Source organism: Lepus europaeus, chromosome 5, assembly GCF_033115175.1.
Source record: "Lepus europaeus isolate LE1 chromosome 5, mLepTim1.pri, whole genome shotgun sequence".
Classification (NCBI taxonomy): Eukaryota; Metazoa; Chordata; class Mammalia; order Lagomorpha; family Leporidae; genus Lepus; species Lepus europaeus.
The window spans coordinates 94,223,407-94,245,916 of NC_084831.1; the positions used below are offsets into that span (position 1 = coordinate 94,223,407).

The 22,510-nt window shown below is 39.8% G+C and overlaps 2 protein-coding genes across 4 annotated transcripts in view; one reads left to right on the forward strand and one right to left on the reverse strand.

Moving 5' to 3' along the window:
- Nucleotides 1–43: 43 nt before the first annotated feature.
- On the forward strand, nt 44–18,554 carry TRMT13 (tRNA methyltransferase 13 homolog). Of its 3 annotated transcripts, XM_062191818.1 has the most exons (11): nt 44–383; nt 4,582–4,628; nt 4,717–4,783; nt 6,786–6,848; nt 7,249–7,318; nt 7,451–7,557; nt 7,903–8,070; nt 11,038–11,110; nt 13,055–13,129; nt 17,284–17,713; nt 18,362–18,554. In XM_062191818.1, exons 1-11 carry the CDS (start codon nt 237–239, stop codon nt 18,552–18,554), a joined length of 1,440 nt encoding a protein of 479 aa, XP_062047802.1. In that variant the 5' UTR covers nt 44–236. The 3 variants fall into 3 exon arrangements, with proteins under 3 accessions (XP_062047802.1, XP_062047803.1, XP_062047804.1); XM_062191819.1 differs by lacking the exon at nt 7,903–8,070; XM_062191820.1 differs by lacking the exon at nt 18,362–18,554 and having other exon boundaries at nt 17,483–17,615.
- Nucleotides 1,274–22,510, reverse strand: part of LRRC39 (leucine rich repeat containing 39) — a 65,206-nt gene continuing 43,969 nt past the window's right edge. Inside the window, exons 10-12 of the mRNA XM_062191822.1 lie at nt 22,116–22,252; nt 9,704–9,785; nt 1,274–1,478 (exon numbers count right to left, since the gene is read on the reverse strand). Coding sequence (XP_062047806.1) covers nt 1,403–1,478; nt 9,704–9,785; nt 22,116–22,252 — 295 coding nt within the window. The 3' untranslated portion in view covers nt 1,274–1,402. The remainder of the gene's footprint in view (nt 1,479–9,703; nt 9,786–22,115; nt 22,253–22,510) is intronic.

Below are 22,510 nucleotides of genomic sequence, written 5' to 3' on the forward strand. Positions count from 1 at the left end.
GGCGGAGTAGGCGGGGAAAGAGAAACAGGAGAGGCGTAAGAAGTTTGGACCTCGTCAGCCACCATCAGCTTCTTCCGGTTTTGGAGACTGGGAAGAGCCGTTTCGGAAGTTCCGGGCATTAGCCTATGTGGCGGGACGTGAGGCCACCATGTTTGTTAAGGGAAGGGGACGCGGAGGAAGCTGACAAGTTTCCCTCTCGTCACTCTATGCTCGCCACCTGAAGCGGGTCCTGGGTTATGGCGGCTTCTGCGCCCACCCCGCCGGCGACTGGTTTTCCAGCGGAAGGTCGATGCGGTTACTTTGTGGAAAAGAAGAAGCGGTTCTGCAGGATGGTGGTGGCCGCCGGGAAAAGGTTCTGTGGTGAACACGCCGGAGCCGCGGAGGTCTGGTATCGCCCTGCTGTCCCGAGATTCGGAAATAAGTTTCTGTGTCCCGTCGGTGCTGGAACCCCGCCCCTCCCCTCTGACAGGTTTCTGCTTCTGGGCCCTGGATTCTGCACCGTTTCTGTTAAATGAACGCAGTTCTGCTCACCCTGCGGAGCAGTGATGAGCAGTGTGTTCTGTTCTTTCATTAAATGAAATGCTAGCCGTGGCCCGTTTACCTCGATCCTAATTCGTGATAATGCTAGATTTTCATTTTACTCCTTGCACTCTGCACCCCTCTGCTGTCCTAATGGGAAATGATAGTTGAGAAAAAGTAGTGATTGAAGTCCCGAGAACACTGATCTAAGCATTGTTTCGTGGACAGTAGCCACTTTTCATGAATGCGGTTGAGGATCTTTAAAAATGTATTTATGTTTAAAATCCTTAGAAAGCGATTTATAACTAGTTTGCTTACATGAGGAAGGAAAAAATTTTAAATGTATAAGAACTGTCCTTTTAGAATAGAAAAATGTAGAATTTTGTGTGATAATACTGTTATAATTGTGCTATGGAACAATTCTGTATCACTTTAGAAGATACACATACATATGTGTGGTAAGAAACTAAGAGTAGGTGCTGAAAGAAAGAGCATATCTGATACGATTAGAAAGAATAAACCAGATAGACCAGCATCTGGTTCATGTCTTTAATATAATTTGTGTTCCTTTCTTAGTTTATGCTTCTAGTAATATCCCGTGTAAATCAGTCGCCTGGACCCCTTCCCCTGCTACTGTCCGTCATAGCCATGACCTACTTCCTATTTTAGTTTGACTGATATTTACCTAGAGTGAAGCATATTGAAACAAGCACCTTCGTGTTTTGGAGTATGAGAGAGTGGTTTATTGCAGGAACTCTGAAATATACCCAGATTGTATTCGTTGGTTTTGAGGAAACAGCAAACATTCCTTGGTTGAAGAATGAGATTCTTGATTGTAGGATTTTGTTCCACCTCTGTTACAAGACTTTAGACTTCACCTTATTCAGATATCTGGAAGGCGTCTGCAGAGAGTGATAGTAATAGGACATGGATAAGTCCTTACAAGCTGGTTGGTATTCCTGGAGTGGAATGACAGCAAGTTATTAGTCCCTTAAAGAAAGACTGGAAAGACCAAATAGAAACACTTTCCAAGGCCATGCTTAGATTTTTAATTGTGGCCATCTTCCTGAATCTGTAATTTTTGATGGAACTAGGTATTGTGACTTTTTCTTTTTTTAAAAAAAAATATATATGATAATATTACTTGTACTAATTTTTATCTAGTGGTTCTCAGGGATAATTTTGTCTCATGGTGGATACCTGGCAATGTCTAAAGACATTTTGTAGGGCTGGTGTTGTGGCATAGTGTGTGAAGCAGCCACCTGAGACGCTGGCATCCCATATGGGCACTAGTTATTCCACTTCCAATCCAGCTCCCTGCAAATGGTCTGGAAAAAGCAGGAGAAGTTGGGCCCCTGCCACCCACATGGGAGACCTGTAGGAAGCTCCTGGCTGCCACCTGGCCCAGCCCCAGCTGTAGCAGCCATCTGGGAAGTGGACCAGGGGCTGGAAGATCTCCCTCTCTCCCTCTCTCTCTCTATGTCTCTGCTCCTCTCTGTATCTCTCACTTTCATATAAATAAATCTTTTTTTCAAAAACTTTATTTGAGAGGTAGAGTTACAGAGAGAGGGGAGACAGAGAAAAGTCTTCCATCTGTTGGTTTACTCCCCAAACCGCTACAACAGCTGGAGCTGGGCCAATCTGAAGCCAGAAGCCAGGAGCTTCTTCCATGTCTCCCACATGGGTGCAGGGGCCCAAGCACTTGAGCCACATACTACTGCTTTTCCAGGTTATAAGTAGAGAGCTGGATAGGAAGAGAAGCAGCCGGGATGTGAACTGTTGCCCATATGGGATCCTGGCATGTAGGCGGAGGCTTAGCCTACAATGCCACATTGCCAGCCCCAAAATAAATAAATCTTAAAACAAAATGACATTTTGTTTATCACAAATGGAGAGCGTTACTGGCATCTTATAGGTAGAGGCCAGAGAAGCAGCTAAGCCTTTTACAAGGCACAGGACAACCTTTTACCCCACCCAAAAAATTACCCAACCCAAAATGTGTATAGTGCCAAGGTTGAGAAACTGTTTTTCACCTCAAACAAATTTAATTTTATTTTTTAAAGATTTTCTCATTTTTAGAAAAGTGAAATGATAAAGAAAGGAAGAGAGAGAAAGAGAGAGATCGTCCATTGGCTGGATCACTTTACAAATGTTTGTAAGCCAGGCTGAAGCCAAGAGCCAGAAACTCCATCCTGGTCTCTCCTTTCTTCTTCTTCTTCTTTTTTTTTTTTTTTTTTTTTTTTTCAGATTTATTTATTTAGTTGAAAGAGTTACAGAGAGGTGGGGGAAAGACAGAAGGAGAGAAAAGATCTTCCTTCTACAGATTTACTCCCCAGGTAGCTGCAATGGCTGGGGGTGGGCCAGTTCGAATCCAGGAGCCAGGAGCTTCTTCTGGGTCTCTCATGTGGCTAGCAGGGCCCCAGGCAGTTGGGTCATCTTCTGCTGTTTTTCCCAGGCCATTAGCAGGGAGCGGGATCAGAAGCGAAGCAGCTGGGACTCGAACGGATGCCGGCATCACAGGCAGTGGCTTTACTGGCTATGCCACAACACTGGCCTCCATCCTAGGATCTCACATGGGTAGCAAGAACCTGGGTACTTGGACTATCTGCTTCCTCCTGCTTGGGTTAGCGGGAAGCTGGATCAGAAACAGAGTAGCCAGTACTGAAACTATGTCTCTGATACAGGATGTGGATATCCCAAGTGGCAGCTTAACCCTCTGCCACATCACCTACACCCCCCCCCCCAAGTTTTAAAGGGCTTTTGGTTTTTCTTTTGTAAGGTTATGCTTTGAGAATTAGAATAGTTTTCCCTTAGGTGGAGGCCAGATTTTAAAATTAGCAAGTAAGAGAGAAATACAGTATTTTCAAAAAAAAAAGTTATTGAAAAATGTTGTTGGTTTCCTGTGAAATTCGACATGCTTAGTTTCATTGACACAGTGAGAGGTATATCAAAGAAAGTAATAGCAAATACGTGATCAGCAATTTACTCTTTGGCCAGCACTGTGCTTAATAATGTTGTTTTAACTATTCACTCACTTAATCTTAACAAATCTGAGGTAAGACTTACTATTTTCATCTTTCGGATGAGGCAATAAGCCTACCTGAGTTATAGGGTCAGTAGGTGATTTAGAGCTAGGAATCCTACAATCCAGATGCATCTTAAATCAATATGTGTTATAATTTAAATGGACAACATTTTCCACAAAAAGGGATAAGTATTTAAGGTAATACATATGTTAGTTAGCTCAATATAGCCATTTTACAATGTGTAGATATTTCAAAATATCTTCTTTTACATGATAAATATAATTTTTATTTGTTTAAAAAATTTAAACGAATGGATAGCATTTTTCTTTGGTGGTGCGTAAAATAATCAAACATATTGTATTTGATGCTATCTTAGATTCAAAAATCCCATATTTCCCATATTTATAGGCCTTTTCTAAATCCTGTTTGAAGTTATAGAATTTGTTTTTTCCAAAGCAGTATGTATTCTTAAATACACAAGCCACCCACACTGGAGATTTTTTTTTTTTCTTGTTGTTAAACCCTATTTTGATCTGATTTTGCCTGTTTTTCATTATGTTCTTTTTTTTTTTTTTTTTTAATGTTTTGACAGGCAGAGTGGACAGTGAGAGAGAGAGAGACAGAGAGAAAGGTCTTCCTTTGCCATTGGTTCACCCTCCAATGGCCGCCGCAGACGGCGCGCTGCAGCTGGCACACCGCGCTGATCCGCAGGCAGGAGCCAGGTGCTTCTCCTGGTCTCCCATGGGGTGCAGGGCCCAAGCACTTGGGCCATCCTCCACTGCACTCCCGGGCCATAGCAGAGAGCTGGACTGGAAGAGGGGCAACCGGGACAGAATCCGACGCCCCGACCGGGACTAGAACCCGGTGTGCCGGCGCCGCAAAGCTGAGGATTAGCCTATTGAGCTGCGGCGCCAGCTCATTATGTTCTTTTAAAGTTTCTTTATGTTAGTATGGGAATGCAGGTACAATGAAGTTGTATGTAGTATCTGTAAGTAACAATTTTATTTAAATGAATGTGTCTCTTTTAATTTATTAGGAAGAAAATACTCGTAAAAGAATCCTGTGTCCTTTAGATCCAAAACAGTAAGTATGGATCCAACAAAGGATTTTCTTTGCTGAAAACAGTAATTGTCAATCTTCTTATTTTAAACAATTTTCTCTTTCAATTTAGCACAGTATATGAAGATCAGCTAGCAAAGCATTTGAAAAAATGTAACGCAAGAGAGAAGCCAAAACCTGTAAGTGTGTGTGTGTTTTTTTTTTTTTTTTTTTATTTAACAAGACTCTTGCTTCAAGTCCTGAATTTGGTAAATACGTTTTGAGTGTAGGTAGATAGGATATCAGACTATAAATCCTCATATAGTACTAATTTAGAGAATAGAATTTTATGGAACATGGGTGTTCAGAGAATAATTTCACTATTTATTGAAAAATAGTTACTTAGTATGTACTAAATTTATTTCAGTAAGATATCACCCTGCTCTTCAAGGAAGTTATTTGAGACTGGTCAGTAAACTTATAAATAAGGAATCTTGTTCAGTAATATCCGTGAGGGATAGGCGTGTGATTCTATGATTAAGTCACTGCTTGGGACACCTGCATTGCATTTGAGTGCCTGGTTTAACTCTCAGCTACTCTGCTTGCAATCCAGCTTCCTGCTAATGCACACCTGAGGGGGTAGCAGATAATGATCCAAGTACTTGGGTCCCTGCCACCCACACAGGAGACCTGGGTGAAGTTCCAGTCTCCTGGGTTCAGCCTGGCCTGGCTTTAGCTATTTCAAGCATTTCTGGAATAAACCAGTGGATAGAAGATCTTTCTTCGCCTCTGCCTCCCCCCATGGGAGACTTGCTTGGAGTTCCAGGCTCCTGCCTTTGGCCTGGCCTAGCTTTGACTGATGTGGGGATTTGGGGAATGAACCAGCAGATAGAAGATCTATCTTTGTCTCTCCATGTCTATCTGTCTCTCTCTCTTTCCCCCTCTGTTTTGCCTTTCAAATAAGTAAAAATTTAAAAAAATAGGTTGTGGGCCAGCGCCGTGGCTTAACAGGCTAATCCTCCACCTTGTGGCGCCGGCATACCAGGTTCTAGTCCCGGTTGGGGCTCCAGATTCTATCCCGGTTGCCCCTCTTCCAGGCCAGCTCTCTGCTATGGCCCGGGAAGGCAGTGGAGGATGGCCCAAGTCCTGGGCCCTGCACCCACATGGGAGACCAGGAAAAGCACCTGGCTCCTGGCTTCGGATCAGCGAGATGCACCAGCCGCAGCGGCCATTGGAGGGTGAACCAACAGCAAAAAGGAAGACCTTTCTGTCTCTCTCTCTCTCTCTCTCTCTCTCTCTCACCATCCACTCTGCCTGTCCAAAAAAAAAAAAAAAAAAAAAAAAAGGTTGTGAAGAATAATTGCTGGGCATCTTTGAAGTTCAGATTGATTGTATAAATAATGAATTTGCACTAGTGCCAGTCCAAATGACTAGGTAATTTTTCATTGGTGGGTTCAACAAGCCAGATACTGTAGTTGATTGACATATTAATAAAGGCATTAGGCTTTGCAAGGGTAGGTATGACAAAAGGACCAGACTGTGAAAGATAATGAAGATTGGGTATCTAGACTGGATGACCTGAAACGGAAGCCAGAAATTAGCTGAAAAATAGAGATCTTTAAAAGGTAGAATATGATTACGAGGGCCAGTGCTATGGCACAGCAGGTTAAAGCCCCGGCCTGCAGTGCTTGCATCCCATATGGGCGTGGGTTCAATTCCCAGTTGTTCCACTTCCAATCCAGCTCTCTGTTATGGCCTGGGAAAGCAGTAGTAGATGGCCCAAGTCCTTGGGCCCCTGCACCCATGTCGGAGAACCAGGAGAAGCTCCTGGGCTCCTGGCTTCAGATTGGCCCAGCTCTGGCCATTGTGGCCATTTGGGGAGTGAACCAGCAGATGGAAGATCTCTCTCTGTCTCTACCTCCCCCTCTGTAACTCTTTCAAATAAATAAAGTAAATCTTTAAGAACAAGAGAATCAAAAGAACATGGTTGGAGCTCTTATTTATAAGGGTGAATTCTCAGCACCTAAAGCAAAATAGGGACCATATTAGGTACTTGTTTAATAATTGTTTAATGAATAAATTAATGGGAGGAAGGGAAAATGACAGGTTTGGAGTGTGGATAAGGAGAAGAATTAGTTTTGAGCTTAATTTTTGTGAGCTTCACCTAATTAACAATGTTGTCATGGTTTTATTTTTGTTAAGGATTTCTTTATTCAAGATATTAATGCAGGCTTAACCGATGAAACAGAAATACTGGAACAATTAGTAAGTACATTGACAATATTTAATTTTACAAGGTATTTACAAACTTCCCAAGTTGTCAATAAGCAATGTTTCCATTTTTGTTTAGAATATATCCATTTGGAATGTATAATCAGTGTAATTTGTGATGGTTAGTTCTTAAGACAACTCATGCCCCTTAACAAGCTACATACAGCATTTCTCAGAGTCCTCTTTGATTCTTGAACCATTCTGACACTAAACTTGTTCTTGACCCTGAGGAGGGTAGGAAAAGTAAAGAAACTTAGTAGTTGGGCAGTTCTGATGGAAGCATAGAGAAAAGGTTTTTAGGAACTGCTCAACTTTTAAGCATCTACTCAGTCTTTGGGTTACTAATTCAAACCATTTCTTGTCTACATTATTTAGTTTTATTTTTTGGTTATAGGTCCCAATTTCTTCTCTATCTGAAGAGCAGTTGGAAAACTTAATTAAGAAATTGAGGAAAGCAAGTGAAGGTAAGTCTGCCTGAAATTGCAAGTTCACCTATTTTAGAGTAATCAGATGGTGAATGAGTTGACAGTATTCTGGAACCATTGTTCAGAGTTCTACACTTTCATGTTTGGTTGCTTTGTTTATATTTGGCACAGGTTTGAATTCTACACTTAAGCATCATATTATGTCCCATCCAGCATTACATGATGCCCTTAATGACCCTAATAATGGTGATTCTGCAACCAAGCACCTGAAACAGCAGGTATGTTTAGTTCAAATTAACTCTGCTGAAAATAGCCTCTGCTCATTTGTTAAAAGCTAACATTCTGTTCTTCCTCTATATAGTTTATTAATGAGATTTTATTTGGTTTCTCTTTCATGATATAACATTTTAATTCAAAAATATGTTTAAAATATGTTTTAAAAATTTTGGTATAAATGTGATTCTGAGTACTGAGTATTAAATATTAAAAATAGCAGAAAAATTTAAAGCCAAATATAAGTTGTCATTGTGAACATACTACCGTAGCAGAAAGTACTTGCTGTCTTCCCATTTGAGCCAAATGTGTCTACTCTAGTTTATAAAATAATCTTGTGAAGTGTGCAGGCTTCTATTTTAGGTAACATTGAAAAATTAAAGTTACTTGGTCCAAGAAGATGTTTTGTTGAGTTTGGAGCAGGAAAGGGAAAATTATCTCATTGGGTTGATATTGCCTTAAAAGATGCTGAAAAAGTTCACTTCATCCTTGTAGAAAAGGGGACCACAAGATTCAAGGTAAGTGAAAGTAATATAAGTGAAGTATTTTTTCTATGTAGAAAAGAGATACAAATATGTCTCTTAAAAATGAATTTACTATTTTGTGTATTTGATAGCTTTTATCAGTTTGGGTTATGTTGGTGATTTTTAGGTAAATTTTTTAACCCTACATTTTGATAATTCAAGTTCTAAGTTTTTTTGTTTGTTTCTTGTTTTAGCTTTAGTTTGTCAAGATTCTTTTATTTATTTCAAAGGAAAAAATGCAGAGAGAGAGAGAGAGAGATCTTGCATCCACTGGTTTGCTCCCCAAATGGCCACAACAGCCAAGGATTGGGCCAGGCAAAAGGCAGGAGACAGGAGCTTCTTCCAGTACTCCCACATGGGTACAGGGGCCCAAATACTGGGCCAACTTCTGCTGCTTTCCTGGACACATTAGCAGGGAGCTGAATCAAAAGTAGAGCAGCAGGAGCCAGAGCTTTAGGCAGTGCTCATATGGGATGCTGACACTGCAGATGGAGACTTAACCTCTGTGCCACAGTGTCAGACCCATGATGTGAGTTCTTAGAATTACTTGCAGACACATGAAAATACAACAATACTCTTAAAAGGTAGTGGAAAATAGAATTTAAAAAGGTTTATTTTGGTTGATGCAAAAAATTTGATATTCTTTGTTTGGGGCCGGTGTTGTGACGCAGTGGGTTAAACCAGTTCTTACAACACTTGCATCCTATCTTGGACGTGTTCCACTTTCTATCCAGCTCCCTGCTAATGTGTCTGGGAGAGCAGTCTCAGGTGGCCCAACTCCTTGTGCTTCTGCTGCCCACATGAGTTCCAGGTTATTGGCTTTGGCCTAGCCAAGCCTTGGCCATTGCACCCATTTGGGGAGTGAACTAGTGAAGGGATGATTTGTTTCTCCTTCTCTGTCACTCTACCTCTCAAATAAATAAAACAAATATTTAAAAAAATTGAAATCCCTGCATTGTTTTTTCATAATACACATTTTTTGAACTGCTTGAAAACTCCTTGTATGTAAAAAGAACCAAGCTCTAGCTAAGAGTGAAAAATCCTGAGAACTACTTCTCTTGCTACTTAGTGTGCTTTATTCAGTAAACATTTATTGAGCATACTGTCAGATACCATGATAGATACTGAATATAAAAATTAAGTAAGACAAGGTCCCTATGCTCATTATATATGTTTAGAAAGGAGAGACAAGCAAATAAATCAATAATTGTCATAAACTATTAAAATATGAAAAATGCACAGAGTACAGGTTAGGTTCAAAGGAAGGAATGACAGGTTTTATTGCAAAGAAAGGATGGAGAATGACGACATAGAAAAGGTGATGCTTGAGCTAGATCTCCTAAAGTGAATTAGTATTGCTACATAGAGGATTAGAGAAGCATTCTAGGAAGTAAAAACAATGTAACCAAGTGCCTGAAACAACAGGGAAACATTTCTCTGATAGGAACTCAAATATACGTCAAAAGGTTGCTGGAAAGTGGAATTAAAGTTTATTTTGGCACTAAATAACTTTGAAATCCATGCATAGTTTTTTCATAAAATGAATTTTTTCATGATTTTATTGAAGTATGCTCAGACGTAATGTGAGTAAAGTTCAGCAGTGATGAGACAGGAAAAGGGGACTAACCTGTGGAAGGAGTTTGACTCTTTCCTGCTGTTTGCTGGAGATAACAGGAAACAAGGTTTATTTCTTGCCTTCAAGCTTGCATCTAGTGGGGCAGACATTACAGATTTTGGTTCATTATGCTAAGTATGTTTTAATGGTAAGTCCCAATTGCTATGGGAGCATGAAGGTAGAGAACCAACCTCAGTCTAGTGTGGGTCATAGGTTTCAGTTGAGAGAAGATTGGAAGAATATATAAGCACTGGTAGTATAAAAAAGGGTTTTTAGAGGTTTATTCTAGCAGCAGTATTAAAGCCATGTCAGAAGAATCTGAGACTTGAGTAGAGAGATAATAATAACATGCTTTTATCAAATAATCCAAATAAGAAATGGACCAGAGTTAAGACTACTGTAGTGGAATGGAGAGCAAGGGAAGAGTTTGAGAAATGTTAAAATTTTGAAAGCCACAAGACTTGGTGATTTATTCATTCAGTATAAGAAGTTATTTTGGGTGGCATTTTTATTGGCAAAATGATTAAATGTTGCTCTTTGAGATAGGAAATAGAGGAGGAGGAAGATGAAAGATGGATTTGGAGAGAAAAGTAATAATTCAGCTCTGGCCAGTTTGCAGTGCAAGTTAAGTTCACAATTGGGTATGTGTCTGATGCTTATCAGGATTCTGGGCCAAAGATGGAGAACTGTGAATCTTAGGTACATGGATATGAGTTAGAGTGGTCGTGATCTTTCAGGGAGAAGAGGAAGTGGAGCAAGACAAAAATACTACACAAGGGTGAAAAAGATAATACAGCAACTAATCCATCATCAGATGAATGGATAAAGAAAATGTGGTGTATATATATCCACAATGGGATATTTATGTTTAGCTATAAAAAAAGAATGAAATTTTATCATTTGCAGCATAATGGTTAGAACTGGAAGAGATATGTTAAATGAAATAAGCTAGACACAGAAAGACAAATACTACATGTTCTCCCTTATATGTGAGAAAGAAAAAAAAAGAGTTCTTTGTATATGTTTCTTCCCATAATAAAGATTAAGTTCTGGATATAATTTTTTAAAATCTGGTAAGTAATCTTAGATAAGCCACTTAACATCTGTGAACCTCATTCTTTATGGGTGAATTGGGAATTTTTAAGGTTAAAGGAAATAATTCTGCATAATAATTGATAAAATATTCAGCCTTATAAAAATATGTGGTCATATTTTGGAGTTTTTCCAAAAAATATATAATCTTAAAGCTTTGTATTATGCTTTTTCAGTACTAAAAAATAAGATGAAAATTTGCTCAATTTGGAGAACAAAAACATTTTCATAAAGTTGATATTCTGTTTGTACAGGTAGATGGTAAACACAGAAAGAAAAACTCAGTGTTTGAAAGACTGCAAATTGATATTCAACACTTGTGTCTGAGTAAGTTGCATAACTTTCCGTTGCTCTAACTGTAAATCATAAAAGTTTCTAACTTTGAGGGTTGCTTAGAAATCCAGTCATGCAGAATAGTGCTTCAGGAAAAGCAAGGTAAAGTTAACCTATTGTTTTTTTGGGGGGGTTTTTTGTGTTTTGTTTTTTGGACAGGCAGAGTGGACAGCAAGAGAGACAGACAGACAGACAGAGAGAAAGGTCTTCTTTTTCTGTTGGTTCACCCCTCAATGGCTGCTGCGGCTGGCACACCACGCTGATTCGAAGCCAGGAGCCAGGTGCTTCTCCTGGTCTCCCATGCGGGTGCAGGGCCCAAGGACTTGGGCCATCCTCCACTGCCCTCCCGGGCCACAGCAGAGAGCTGGACTGGAAGAGGAGCAACTGGGACAGGACCGGCGCCCCAACGAGGACTAGAACCCCGGGGTACCAGCGCCACAGGCAGAGGATTAGCCTATTGAGCCGGCCAATCTATTGTTAATAGAATGTTATTTATAACATTTAAATGTAAATTAAGGGGTTGGTGCTGTGGCATAGCAGGGATTGGTGCTGTGGCATAGCTGTGGCATAGCGGCCTGCAATTCGGCATCCCATGTGGACACTGGTTCAAGTTCTGGCTGCTTCACTTCCGATCCAGCTCTCTGCAGTGGCCTGGGAAAGCAGTAGAGGATGGCCCAGGTCCTTGGGCCCCTGCACCCACGTGGAAGACCCGGAAGAAGCTCCTGGCTCCTGGCTTCGGATTGGCACTGCTCCAGCCATTGTGGCCAATTGGGGAGTGAACCGGTGGAAGGAAGACCACTGTCCCTCTCTCTCTGCCACTCCTTCTCTCTCTCTGTAACTCTGACTCTCAAATAAATAAATAAATAAATCTTTTTTAAAAATGTAAATTGAATTAGGATTTAAAGGCAGAGTGGATAGTAAGAGAGAGAGAGACAGAGAGAAAGGTCTTCCTTTTTTGCCGTTGATTCACCCTCCAGTGGCCGCTGTGGCCGGCGCATTGCGCTGATCCGAAGCCAGGAGCCAGGTGCTTCTCCTGGTCTCCCATGCGGGTGCAGGGCCCAAGCACTTGGGCCATCCTCCACTGCACTCCCGGGCCATAGCAGAGAGCTGGCCTGGAAGAGGGGCAACCGGGATAGAATCCGGTGCCCCGACCGGGACTAGAACCCGGTGTGCCGGCGCCGCAAGGCGGAGGATTAGCCTGTTGAGCCACGGGGCCGGCCAGGATTTAAATTTTTAAACATTGTTTCTCAGTGTCAACTGAATGTTACATTAGGCTAGAATTTAGGTTTCTCTAAAATGTCCTATGTTGCTTCTTTGTCCTGTTTAATTTTGGATCTGTTCATAAATAAACTATCCTGCTGCCTTTAGTTAATATGACTTTGCTTTGGCCATTGTAAGAAATAAGATGGTTCTCTGCCTAACTACTATGTAAAAAATGCCTTCTAGAATTTTAAATTATATCCAAGAAAGTAATCACAATGATACTCACATTCCATACACATATATTCTCTCTCCCCATCCTATGCTTCCCTCTTCTCTCTTCTTCTCCCCTCCCTCTCCTCTCTTAAACATTCTTTTTAGTGCCCTTTCTAAATCTTTTCTGTAGTTTTTTATGTTAAACAGAAAATAATGCAAACTTATCCCAGCAAGCTCTTCCTTCCACTCATTGTTAGCCAGCCTTGAAAAGTAGCTCAGCACATGAATACATCACTGTAGTCTGAATTATTTGACTGAATGTATTACTTTTCTGCTGGCGTAAACTCTAAAAACAAATTTCTGTGCTATATGTTTAATTCCATAAAGGGACAATTTTTTTGTCTGAGTCTATTTCAGTCCTAAAACTCAAAGATTCTATTCAATTCTGTTTTTAAGAGCACTGCATTATAATACTTTATCTAACAAGAGAGATTACTTAATTCTCATTTCCTTTTATTTCAGACAAAATTCCTGTGCTAAGGGAAGGAAAACTACCTGTGGTAGGAATTGGAAAGCATCTGTGTGGAGTGGCAACAGGTATGTAAATATATTCATGATGCTTAAGTTATCTTAAAATTTAGCTTAACACAGCCCAAGCCATTTCAGTAGCTTCTTTTGAATGGTATGGATTTCTTATGTTTATAACTCATTCATCTTCCTGAAAAGGGTTTCATCAAATATGGATTTTTCCTACTTATCTGTTCATTTTGGACATTTTGCAAGATGACTTAAGAGTTCTTTATGTAAATACTGTGTCCTATGAGACCTTAGAATACTTATTTTTAAACTTTTTTTTTTTTTTTTTTTTTTGACAGGCAGAGTGGACAGTGAAAGAGAGAGATAGAGAGTAAGGTCTTCCTTTTGCCGTTGGTTCACCCTCCAATGGCTGCCGCAGCTGGTGCACTGCGGCCGGCGGCACCGCGCTGATCCGATGGCAGGAGCCAGGTGCTTCTCCTGGTCTCTTATGGGGTGCAGGGCCCAAGCACTTGGGCCATCCTCCACTGCACTCCCGGGCCATAGCAGAGAGCTGGCCTGGAAGAGGGGCAACCTGGACAGAATCCGGCGCCCCGACCGGGACTAGAACCCAGTGTGCTGGCGCTGCAAGGCTGAGGATTAGCCTATTGAGCTGCGGCGCCAGCCTATTTTTAAACTTTTTTAGAGATTTATTTATTTATTTGAAAGGTAGAGTTAGAGAGACAGGGAGTGACTCCCCAAAAGGCCACAATAACTGGGGCTGTGCCAGCCAGGAGCCTCCTCTGGGTTTCCCACGTGGGTGCAGGGCCCCTAAGACGTGGGCCATCCTCCGCTCTTTCCCAGGAGCATTAGCAGGGCCCTGGATTGAAAGTAGAGCAGCTGGGACTTAAAGGGGCACCCATATGGGTTTCTGATACTCAGGCCATAGTTTTAACCCACTGCGCCACAACACCAACTCCAACCTCAGAATTCTTTGGGTTATGTTTCAACAAAAAAGGAAATAAATCACTTATGATTCCATCCCAGGAGGTTTTTTAGAGAAGTTCCTTGGGAAGAACTCTGAAACCTCTCTCAGTAGATTAGTGTTTTAGGATTCTGGGCAAAAAGAAAAAAGAAATTTTAGACAAAAAAATCTAAGATGTCTGCTACTTCTCTTCATCAGTATGATAAAGTGGAAACAGTCCAGCCTTTGGCTCTGATGGATAATAATAACAAATTATTATTATTATTATTATTATTTATTTATTTATTATTATATAAGAAATATTATTTGGGCCGGCGCAGTGGTGCAGTGGGTTAATGCCCTAGCCTGAAGCGCTGGCATCCCATATGGGTGCCAGATCCAGACCCAGCTGCTCCACTTCTGATCCAGCTCTCTGCTATGGCCTGGGAAAGCAGTAGAAAATGGGTCAAGTCCTCCTGGCTTCGGATCGGCGCAGTTCTGGCCAGTGTCGCCAGCTGGGAAATGAACCATCGGATGGAAGACCTCTCTTTCTCTCTCTCTCTCTGAACTAATGGAAGGAGGACCTTTCTCTCTGTCTCTGTCTCTAGCTCTACCTGTCAAATAAAGAAAAAAAGAAAAAGCCATGTGAAGTAAACCAGTAAACCAGTTCCATCTTGGATGGAAGGAAAGCCTACTCCTTTGACTCCTCCCATCAGAGGCCACCTTTCGTGTCCCACACACTTTTTCTTGCTTCACTCTGAATTCTTCCTTCATCTCTGCTGCAATTGCTACCTTTCTTGAAATTCTCTTTTGTTGCATTCTTCTCTCTTGTTCTTCCCCTACAGTTGTGCCCTTTTTTTTTTGGTTTCTTTCATGTTCTCTACTACCTGTTATTTACATATTAATATTCACATCTATCTGCTATAACCTAATATGTCTTTCCCTCTCCTTATACTCTTCAGTAGCTCCCAGTGACCTACAGGATAAAGTCTAAGCCCTTAAACTTGACCTCATAGCCTCAGTCTGGGTTCTTCCTTCCTATCACTATTTCCTGCTTCCAGATTTACTGTTCAGCAATATCAAATCCTGTGTATTTTTTCACACACCAAACTGTTTTCTGCTATACCTGGGATTCGGATTCCACTGTCACCCAAACCAACAAAAATGTCTCCTTCAGCTCAATTGTCACCACTTTCAGGGAGCTACCCTAAATATACATCTGGTTAATGTTACCATAAAATTTTGCATATATTTTCCTTATTGTTTTTAATGATCTGTTTATATGTCTTATTCTTCCACAATGCTGTGAAGTTTTTGAGCTTAGAGCATCTGATATAATACTTACTGTATAACAAAAATTCAGTAAATGAATGAATGATTTACTTGGCTAATAATTTGCTGTGTTTTCTTGTCTACTTTAGGTATGTGGCTTTGTTAAGTTCTCTAGAAAGGACAGGTTGAGATAGATTGCTAATAAAGCTTCTTCTAATTCTGAAATCACTTAATTCTTGTAATAATTTTCTGGTTATTTATATTTCTGAAAATCACACATGCAAGTCAAATATGAGTAAAGTAAGCCGGCGCCGTGGCTTAACAGGCTAATCCTCAGCCTTGCAGCACCGGCACACCGGGTTCTAGTCCCGGTTGGGGCACTGATCCTGTCCCGGTTGCCCCTCTTCCAGGCCAACTCTCTGCTGTGGCCAGGGAGTGCAGTGGAGGATGGCCCAAGTTCTTGGGCCCTGCACCCCATGGGAGACCAGGAGAAGTACCTGGCTCCTGCCATCGGAACAGCACGGTGCGCCGGCCGCAGTGCGCCTACCATGGTGGCCATTGGAGGGTGAACCAACGGCAAAAAGGAAGACCTTTCTCTCTGTCTCCCTCTACTGTCCACTCTGCCTGTCCAAAAAAAAAAAAAAATATATGAGTAAAGTAGTGACTGGATATATATATATATATATATAGTAATATTTATGAAAAATAAATTAACTATTCACGCTTCAAGTAATAGATTCCCAATGTTTGTTTACTGAAATTTGTATACTATTGTTCAGTAGTAAAATATCAGATCATTTAACATTCAATTGTGACATTTTAAATTATGAAGTTTAAAAATATTTATCTGTTCTTGATAGATAAGACACAACTAATCAGAAAATATGGGACTTCTTGTGTACAAGTGTATTTGTGGTCTTTCTAAAATTATCATCAATGTTAGAGTTTTCAATGGAAAATAGCCACAGTCATCAAAAGTCCAGTAGTTTTAGTTTTAAAGTGAACTAAAAATTTTTCATTTGAATATGACTGTATCTGCCTCTGTGTATGTATGAATCATCATTGCATCCTCAGTGCTTTGCACATGAAAGGCATTCAGTAAGTATTTGCTGAATGAATGCGTAAATATAGAAGGCTGCTGAGTGAGCCCTACTTTCCAGATTCTTTCTTTCTTTATTTATTTATTTTGTCAGGTAGAGGTAGACAGTGAGAGAGATAGAGAGAGAGAGAGACAGAGAGAAAGGTCTTCCTTCCGTTGGTTCACTCCCCTAATGGCCATCACAGCCGGCGTTGCACCGATCTGAAGCCAGGAGACAGGTACTTCATCCCGGTCTCCCATGCCGGTGCAGGGACCCAAGCACTTGGGCCATCCTCCGCTGCCCTCCCAGGCCAAAGCAGAGAGCTAGACTGGAAGAGCAACGGGGACTAGTACCCGGGGTGCCGGCGCTGCAGGCAGAGAATTAGCCAAGTGAGTCAAGGCGCCGGCCCCTACTTTCCAAATTCTAAACACCTTTGCTCAACTCACCAGTTACCTTTTGCTATGAACATCTTACATTTCAAGATAGTGTCCTGATCCAGCATCAGTATGCTGAGCTGCCTTTCATTATTTCTTTCTTTGGGTTTTTTAAGCTCAAAACTTCCCTAGAATTTTAGTATAGGCAAATAGATTTTTCTATGCAAGTTATTTCCTTACGTAAGTTAGGAGCAATGAGAGACAATTCAAGTTGATGGACTAAAAGTTTTTCAAATTGTAGCTCTTAAAGGAGGTGGGCTTTATGCAGAATAAATCATCAGAGTAATTGAGAAGATACTGTCTTACTTAGAAAAGAATAAATTTGAAGGAAATTTGATAATTCATGGTAGAATTATTAGCAGTATAAAGCTAAATCAGTTTTTGATGGTTTTGTTTTTGGGTTTTTAAAAAACATACTGCTTAATGAATGTAAAATATGTTTATTTTTAAAGATGATGTGGTGGGGGGGGCACATAATTGTGTTTGCAGATCTTGCATTACGATGTTTGATTGAAACCTATGCTGCCAGTTGTGAGGAAAGGAATGAAGAGCCTTTAGCCAAACGCATAAAGAATGATAAAACAGAAAAAGAAATTAACACTTTGGCCAAGGAAGGAAATGAAAATATTGTTCCAGAGAAGTGGACCCCTGTGGCTGGCATTGTTATTGCACTCTGTTGTCACCACAGGTGTGATTGGAGACATTATGTGGGCAAAGAATATTTCAGGACTCTAGGCCTGGGAGCAGTGGAATTCCACTATTTCCAGCGAATGAGTAGCTGGGCAACTTGTGGGATGCGGAAGACATCTTTGGAAACCTCAACTATGACCACACAGTTAAAGGGTAATCAGAAAGATGATGAAGAGCATGATGATGGAGGATACAGGATCACGGATGACAGTGCTGATAGTTTGCCTGGGTAAGTGACTGCTTTTGTTATGGACAATACTAATGAAATGATAGTAATCCATAAATAATTCTTAATTGCTGTACAGTGGTTCTAGTTTCCCCTTGTTTGAGGGGGATACATTCCAAGACCCCCAGCTGGTGGTACCTTGGATAGTACCAAATGATACATATATACTGTGATACCTCAGCAGTCAATCCAATAAACAAGGTGACTACTAAGTGACTATTGGCCAGGTAGAATATAGAATATAGATACAATGGACAAAGGGATGATTATATTCTGGGTAGCAAGGAATAGGACCGTGCAAGATGTCATTGTACTAATAATGACATGCAATTTAGAACTTAGGAATTATTTATTTCTGGAATTTTCCATGTAATATTTTTAGATCATGGTTGGCCACAGGTAACTGAAACTGCAGAACGTGAAACCATGAATAAGGGGAGACTCTATGTAGATGACTTAACAACAATTTATTCATGAAATATATTTTACAGTCTAATTTTAGAATTTATACACATTTTTATAATGTTCATAAGTAAAATGTGCCTTGGAAGCATGATGCATAGCACCTAGTACATTGTCTCAATAAGTAGAACTAAAATAACTTTTACAAAACTTTAATAATAATGTTTTATGTATGTTTATTCAATTTAGGCTTCTTACTGTTGAAGAAAAGAAGAAAATAGGGCACCTCTGTAAATTGCTGATTGATCAAGGCCGAGTCAAGTATTTGCAGCAGAAAGGATTCAGTCCTGCTTTACAGTACTATACAGATCCTCTGGTGTCTTTGGAAAACGTGTTGTTAACCGCTTTACCAAACCATTCATCGCCAGAAACAACCGCTTAATGGAAAAGAAATTTGAACAGCATCTGTCTTCCATGAAAAAAGGATTTTTTTAAATTATATTTTTATACTCATCACAATACAGGTGTAATTTAAATAACAAATAATATGAACTTTCAGAAATTCTGTGGCCTCATTAAACTTTGGTAATAGCTTTGTTTTTTACTTCAGAAGAAGCCCAAACATTAGGAAATTCACTGAGTTCCCATAGTAATCTTCTTTAGCAGATCATCCCGATTAGATTATTCAACTGGTAAATTCGTCAAACATTTGATTTGATTATCTGAAATACACATGACACATTGAAACATAATTGGAGTATTATCTTTCTGTTTGCATTCATTTTAAAAATTTATTTTCCCTTGGATTTATTTAATATTAATTTCTCAATTAATGATTAGTTGTCAGTTTGTATTGAGGGCCAATCTGAGAATTTGGCTTATGTGAGGATTTTTTTCCATGCCCATCTGGAAAGAATAATCAATTGTGATTTTCTCAAATGCAAACTCAGAGCTGTTCACAGTTAGTAAAATTACCTTTATATTTCTAAAGCCATACCTGCATTTATATATTAACAGGATTTGTCCATGACAAACTCCAAAACTGAAGAGATATTTTCAAGAAAAAAAACTATGATTTCATTCCTGTATTAGCTAGAATTTCTATAAAGATACTTGTAAGAATAATATAAAATTTAATTTGAAATTTGCAAATAGCTTCTGAAGTTATTAGCTATCTTGTTATTTTTTATCAGGCTTGTTTTTTTAATATATGTAAGGAATAACAGTAATTCTCTCCTGTTGGAGAAAATAATTTGGGATAAAGTAGAAATTAGATAATGAAACCACAAATGTACTCACATTTAGGTCTTATTTAATTCACCAACAGTTTCTGCACACAAGCAAATATTAAACCAAACATATTGGTAGGGCTGTTATTCTCTTCTACATTATCCTTGATTTATTTTCCTGCCTTGATTTCTAAAAACTGCCTTAATTATTGGTACATTTGCTAAGACAAAGGTCCAAAATGATACTTTTGGATACTATAATGACATCCTGAGTTAACCATTTTGATCTTGAAGGTCTGTGATTACATGGCTTAAAAGTAAAGAAGCCTAGCCCATTTTTAATTTGCCTTTAGCTTCCTCTTAAAATGGAGATGATAACAATAAAACCTACCTCATAAGGTGGTTATAAGCGAAAAGGGAGATATAACAAAGTAAAATGCTTAGAACAGTTCAAAGCACAAAGTACTTAGTAAATAATAACTAGTAGTAGTAATTCATGACTTCAATAATATAATGGGCAGGCTTTGGGTTTATGATCTCTTAAGTTGTTAATGCTTTTTCTCTTGTTACAAGTTTCATGTCAAATATTACTAAAAATAAGACAATTTGTTATTTTTTAAATGAGTTATTCATGCCTCCCAATCAAGAACATAAATAATGACAATACATCATTCAATAATCACCGTTCTTTTTCTGCATCAGGCAATGCTGATTTCTGTCATAAACTTTGTTATAATTCAATAATTTATGCCCAAAAATAAAGGGTATTCTGTGGCAGGCATAATCCTGGTTATTTATTTATTTGTTTGTTTATTTAGAACAATTTATTTATTTGAAAGGTGGAGTTAAAGAGAGAGAAACAGAGACAGAGCTTCCATCTGCTGGTTCCCTCCCCAAATGGCCGCTACAGCCAATGCTGAGCCAAGCCAATGCCAGAAGCTGGAATACCATCCAGGTCTCCCACATGAGTGGCAGGAACCCAGGTATTTGGGCCATCCTCTGCTGCTTTCACAAGCACATTGGGAGGAAGCTGGATCAGAAGTGGACCCAGGGCTCATATGTGATGCCAGTATTGCAGGTGGCTGCTTAACCCACTTCACAACTCCAGCCTTGGTGACATTTCATAAATCATACATACATACCCAAGAGTTATTCTAATACAGTCCTGTGACCCATTTATCTTAATATTCTGATGATGGTACCAAATAACTTATGAGATGATAAACTTGTCCTTCAGATATTAGTCTTACATACTGAGATTATTTTTTCTAACCTTGCTTATTTTCATATATCACAAGAAAGTGACTATGTGGGATATGTTTCTTGACCTGAGAGATCTGCAGGTTCAGCAAAGCCCTTGAACTTTACATTTGCCTACACAATTACTGCTTCTTGCATGACCCACAGGAGCATTAAACTTATTGTTAAAGCTGAAGCTCAGGACATGTTCATGGTCCAGCAGTTAAGATGGCCACGTGAGGCACCTGCATACGGTTTGAGATTGCCTAGTTGGAGTCCCTGCTGTCTGTTTCTAGTCCAGTTTTTCTGTTAAATGTGCATGTGGGAGGCAGCACATGATGACTCAAGTATTTGAGTTCCTGCCACTGATGTGGGAGACCCCAGCGGAATTCCAGGCTCCTCGTTTCCACCTGGGCAAGTCTTGGAAGTGAACTGGCAGCTAGAAGATTTCTCTTTTTCTCTGTTTCTTGCCTTTCAAATAAAATAAAAATTTAAAAACTTGAACTTGGGGCTGGTGGCGTGGCCTAGTGGATGAAGCCACAGCCTGCAACACTGACATCCCGTAAGAGTACCTGGTCAAATCCCAGCTGCTCTATTTCTAATCCAGCTCCATGGTAATGGCCTGGGGAAAACAGCAGACAATAGCTGAAGTGCTTGGGCTCATGCTGTCCATATGGGAGACCTGGAAGAAGCTCCAGGCTCCCGGCTCCTGGGTTTGGCCTGCCCCAGCCCCAGCCATTGCAGCCATCTGGAGAACGATGAACTCAAGAAGTGAGGCCCTAAACTTCCCCCTTTTCTCATTTTTAGTTACCTATTCTTTCTCCTGTCTTCACATGTTTATTCTCTGCTTTCCAAAACTAGGCCCAACCTGTTACTATACTTGTCTTTCTCCAGCTGGTCCTCCATGCTGTTACTTTCCTAACCTTGCTACAGTAGATGTAATCACGATTTCCTAAGTATATTCCACTGGATATTGGTAAAAATGATTTAAAACTGTTATTGTCTGTTCTGATTATATTCATTTGTCAAAGTAGTTGTTGCATTCAGTTGAACTAAAATCTACCTTTTAAGTTCTAAATTATGAGACATTTTGACTGTTGATTGAAATCTGTGTCCTCAGTTCTCATTCATAAAATTTTTGCTATTTATAGATTGTAGAAAAAGGAAATGGTAAGGAAGGTCAGTTCGTGGTCAGTCTGACATGTATGGCAAGCTAGTGGAACGAGGTAGTGAAGCTTTAAAAGAACCATGACTTCATTGGCTTGGTTGTGCTTCTAGTGCCTGGCCAAATAATTTATTTCCTGACTTCACTGGAAAGCCTTTAAGTATCCCTACAACTGCTCTCTACAAGCGCTTACCAGAATTAGGAACAGAGTTGAATTTCACTTTTTACTTTCCACAGAGGTCAGGATTTGACAGAAAAGGCAAGATGGAGTGACATATCCATATGGGAATTAATATAAAAGGAGTTAATTATATACACATTCCTCTACCAAAAAAGCATATTTAATGAGTGTTACATACAGATCTCCTACCTGCTCTTCGTGATTCCTGTATGTACAAGTGCATAAACTGTAGGCCAAATAATTCCCGTTCCTCCTCTTCATCTTCGCTTTTACTGGGGGGAAGTGTTACTTCCAGTTGCAGTGGGTTGTCTCTGAAGTTGACAAACCTAGTAGTTCACCAAAAAGCAGTATTTTTATAAATGCCACAGAAGTGTACATTTATTTCCCTAGAGAAAGCAAATGATAATACACTAAATTACTTTTTACACTGCTTCCATACCTAAGCATCTTGGTGAGATATTTTATATTTTCATAGGGAACAAAAATACTAGCCTTAGACAAATTATTTTCAAAGTCTATAAAATCAACTCTTACTTCATAAGCAGTATTTAATGTTTAACTTGTAAGCAATTTTAGTGCATCTT

What these genes read in the sequence shown, in the direction of transcription:
- TRMT13 (XM_062191818.1), top strand. Translation starts at nt 237, where the DNA reads ATGGCGGCTTCTGCGCCCACCCCGCCGGCGACTGGTTTTCCAGCGGAA. An exon ending in TCTGTGTGGAGTGGCAACAG is followed by an intron (nt 13,130 to 17,283) that starts GTATGTAAATAT and finishes TTGTGTTTGCAG; the next exon opens with ATCTTGCATTACGATGTTTG. An exon ending in AGTGCTGATAGTTTGCCTGG is followed by an intron (nt 17,714 to 18,361) that starts GTAAGTGACTGC and finishes TATTCAATTTAG; the next exon opens with GCTTCTTACTGTTGAAGAAA.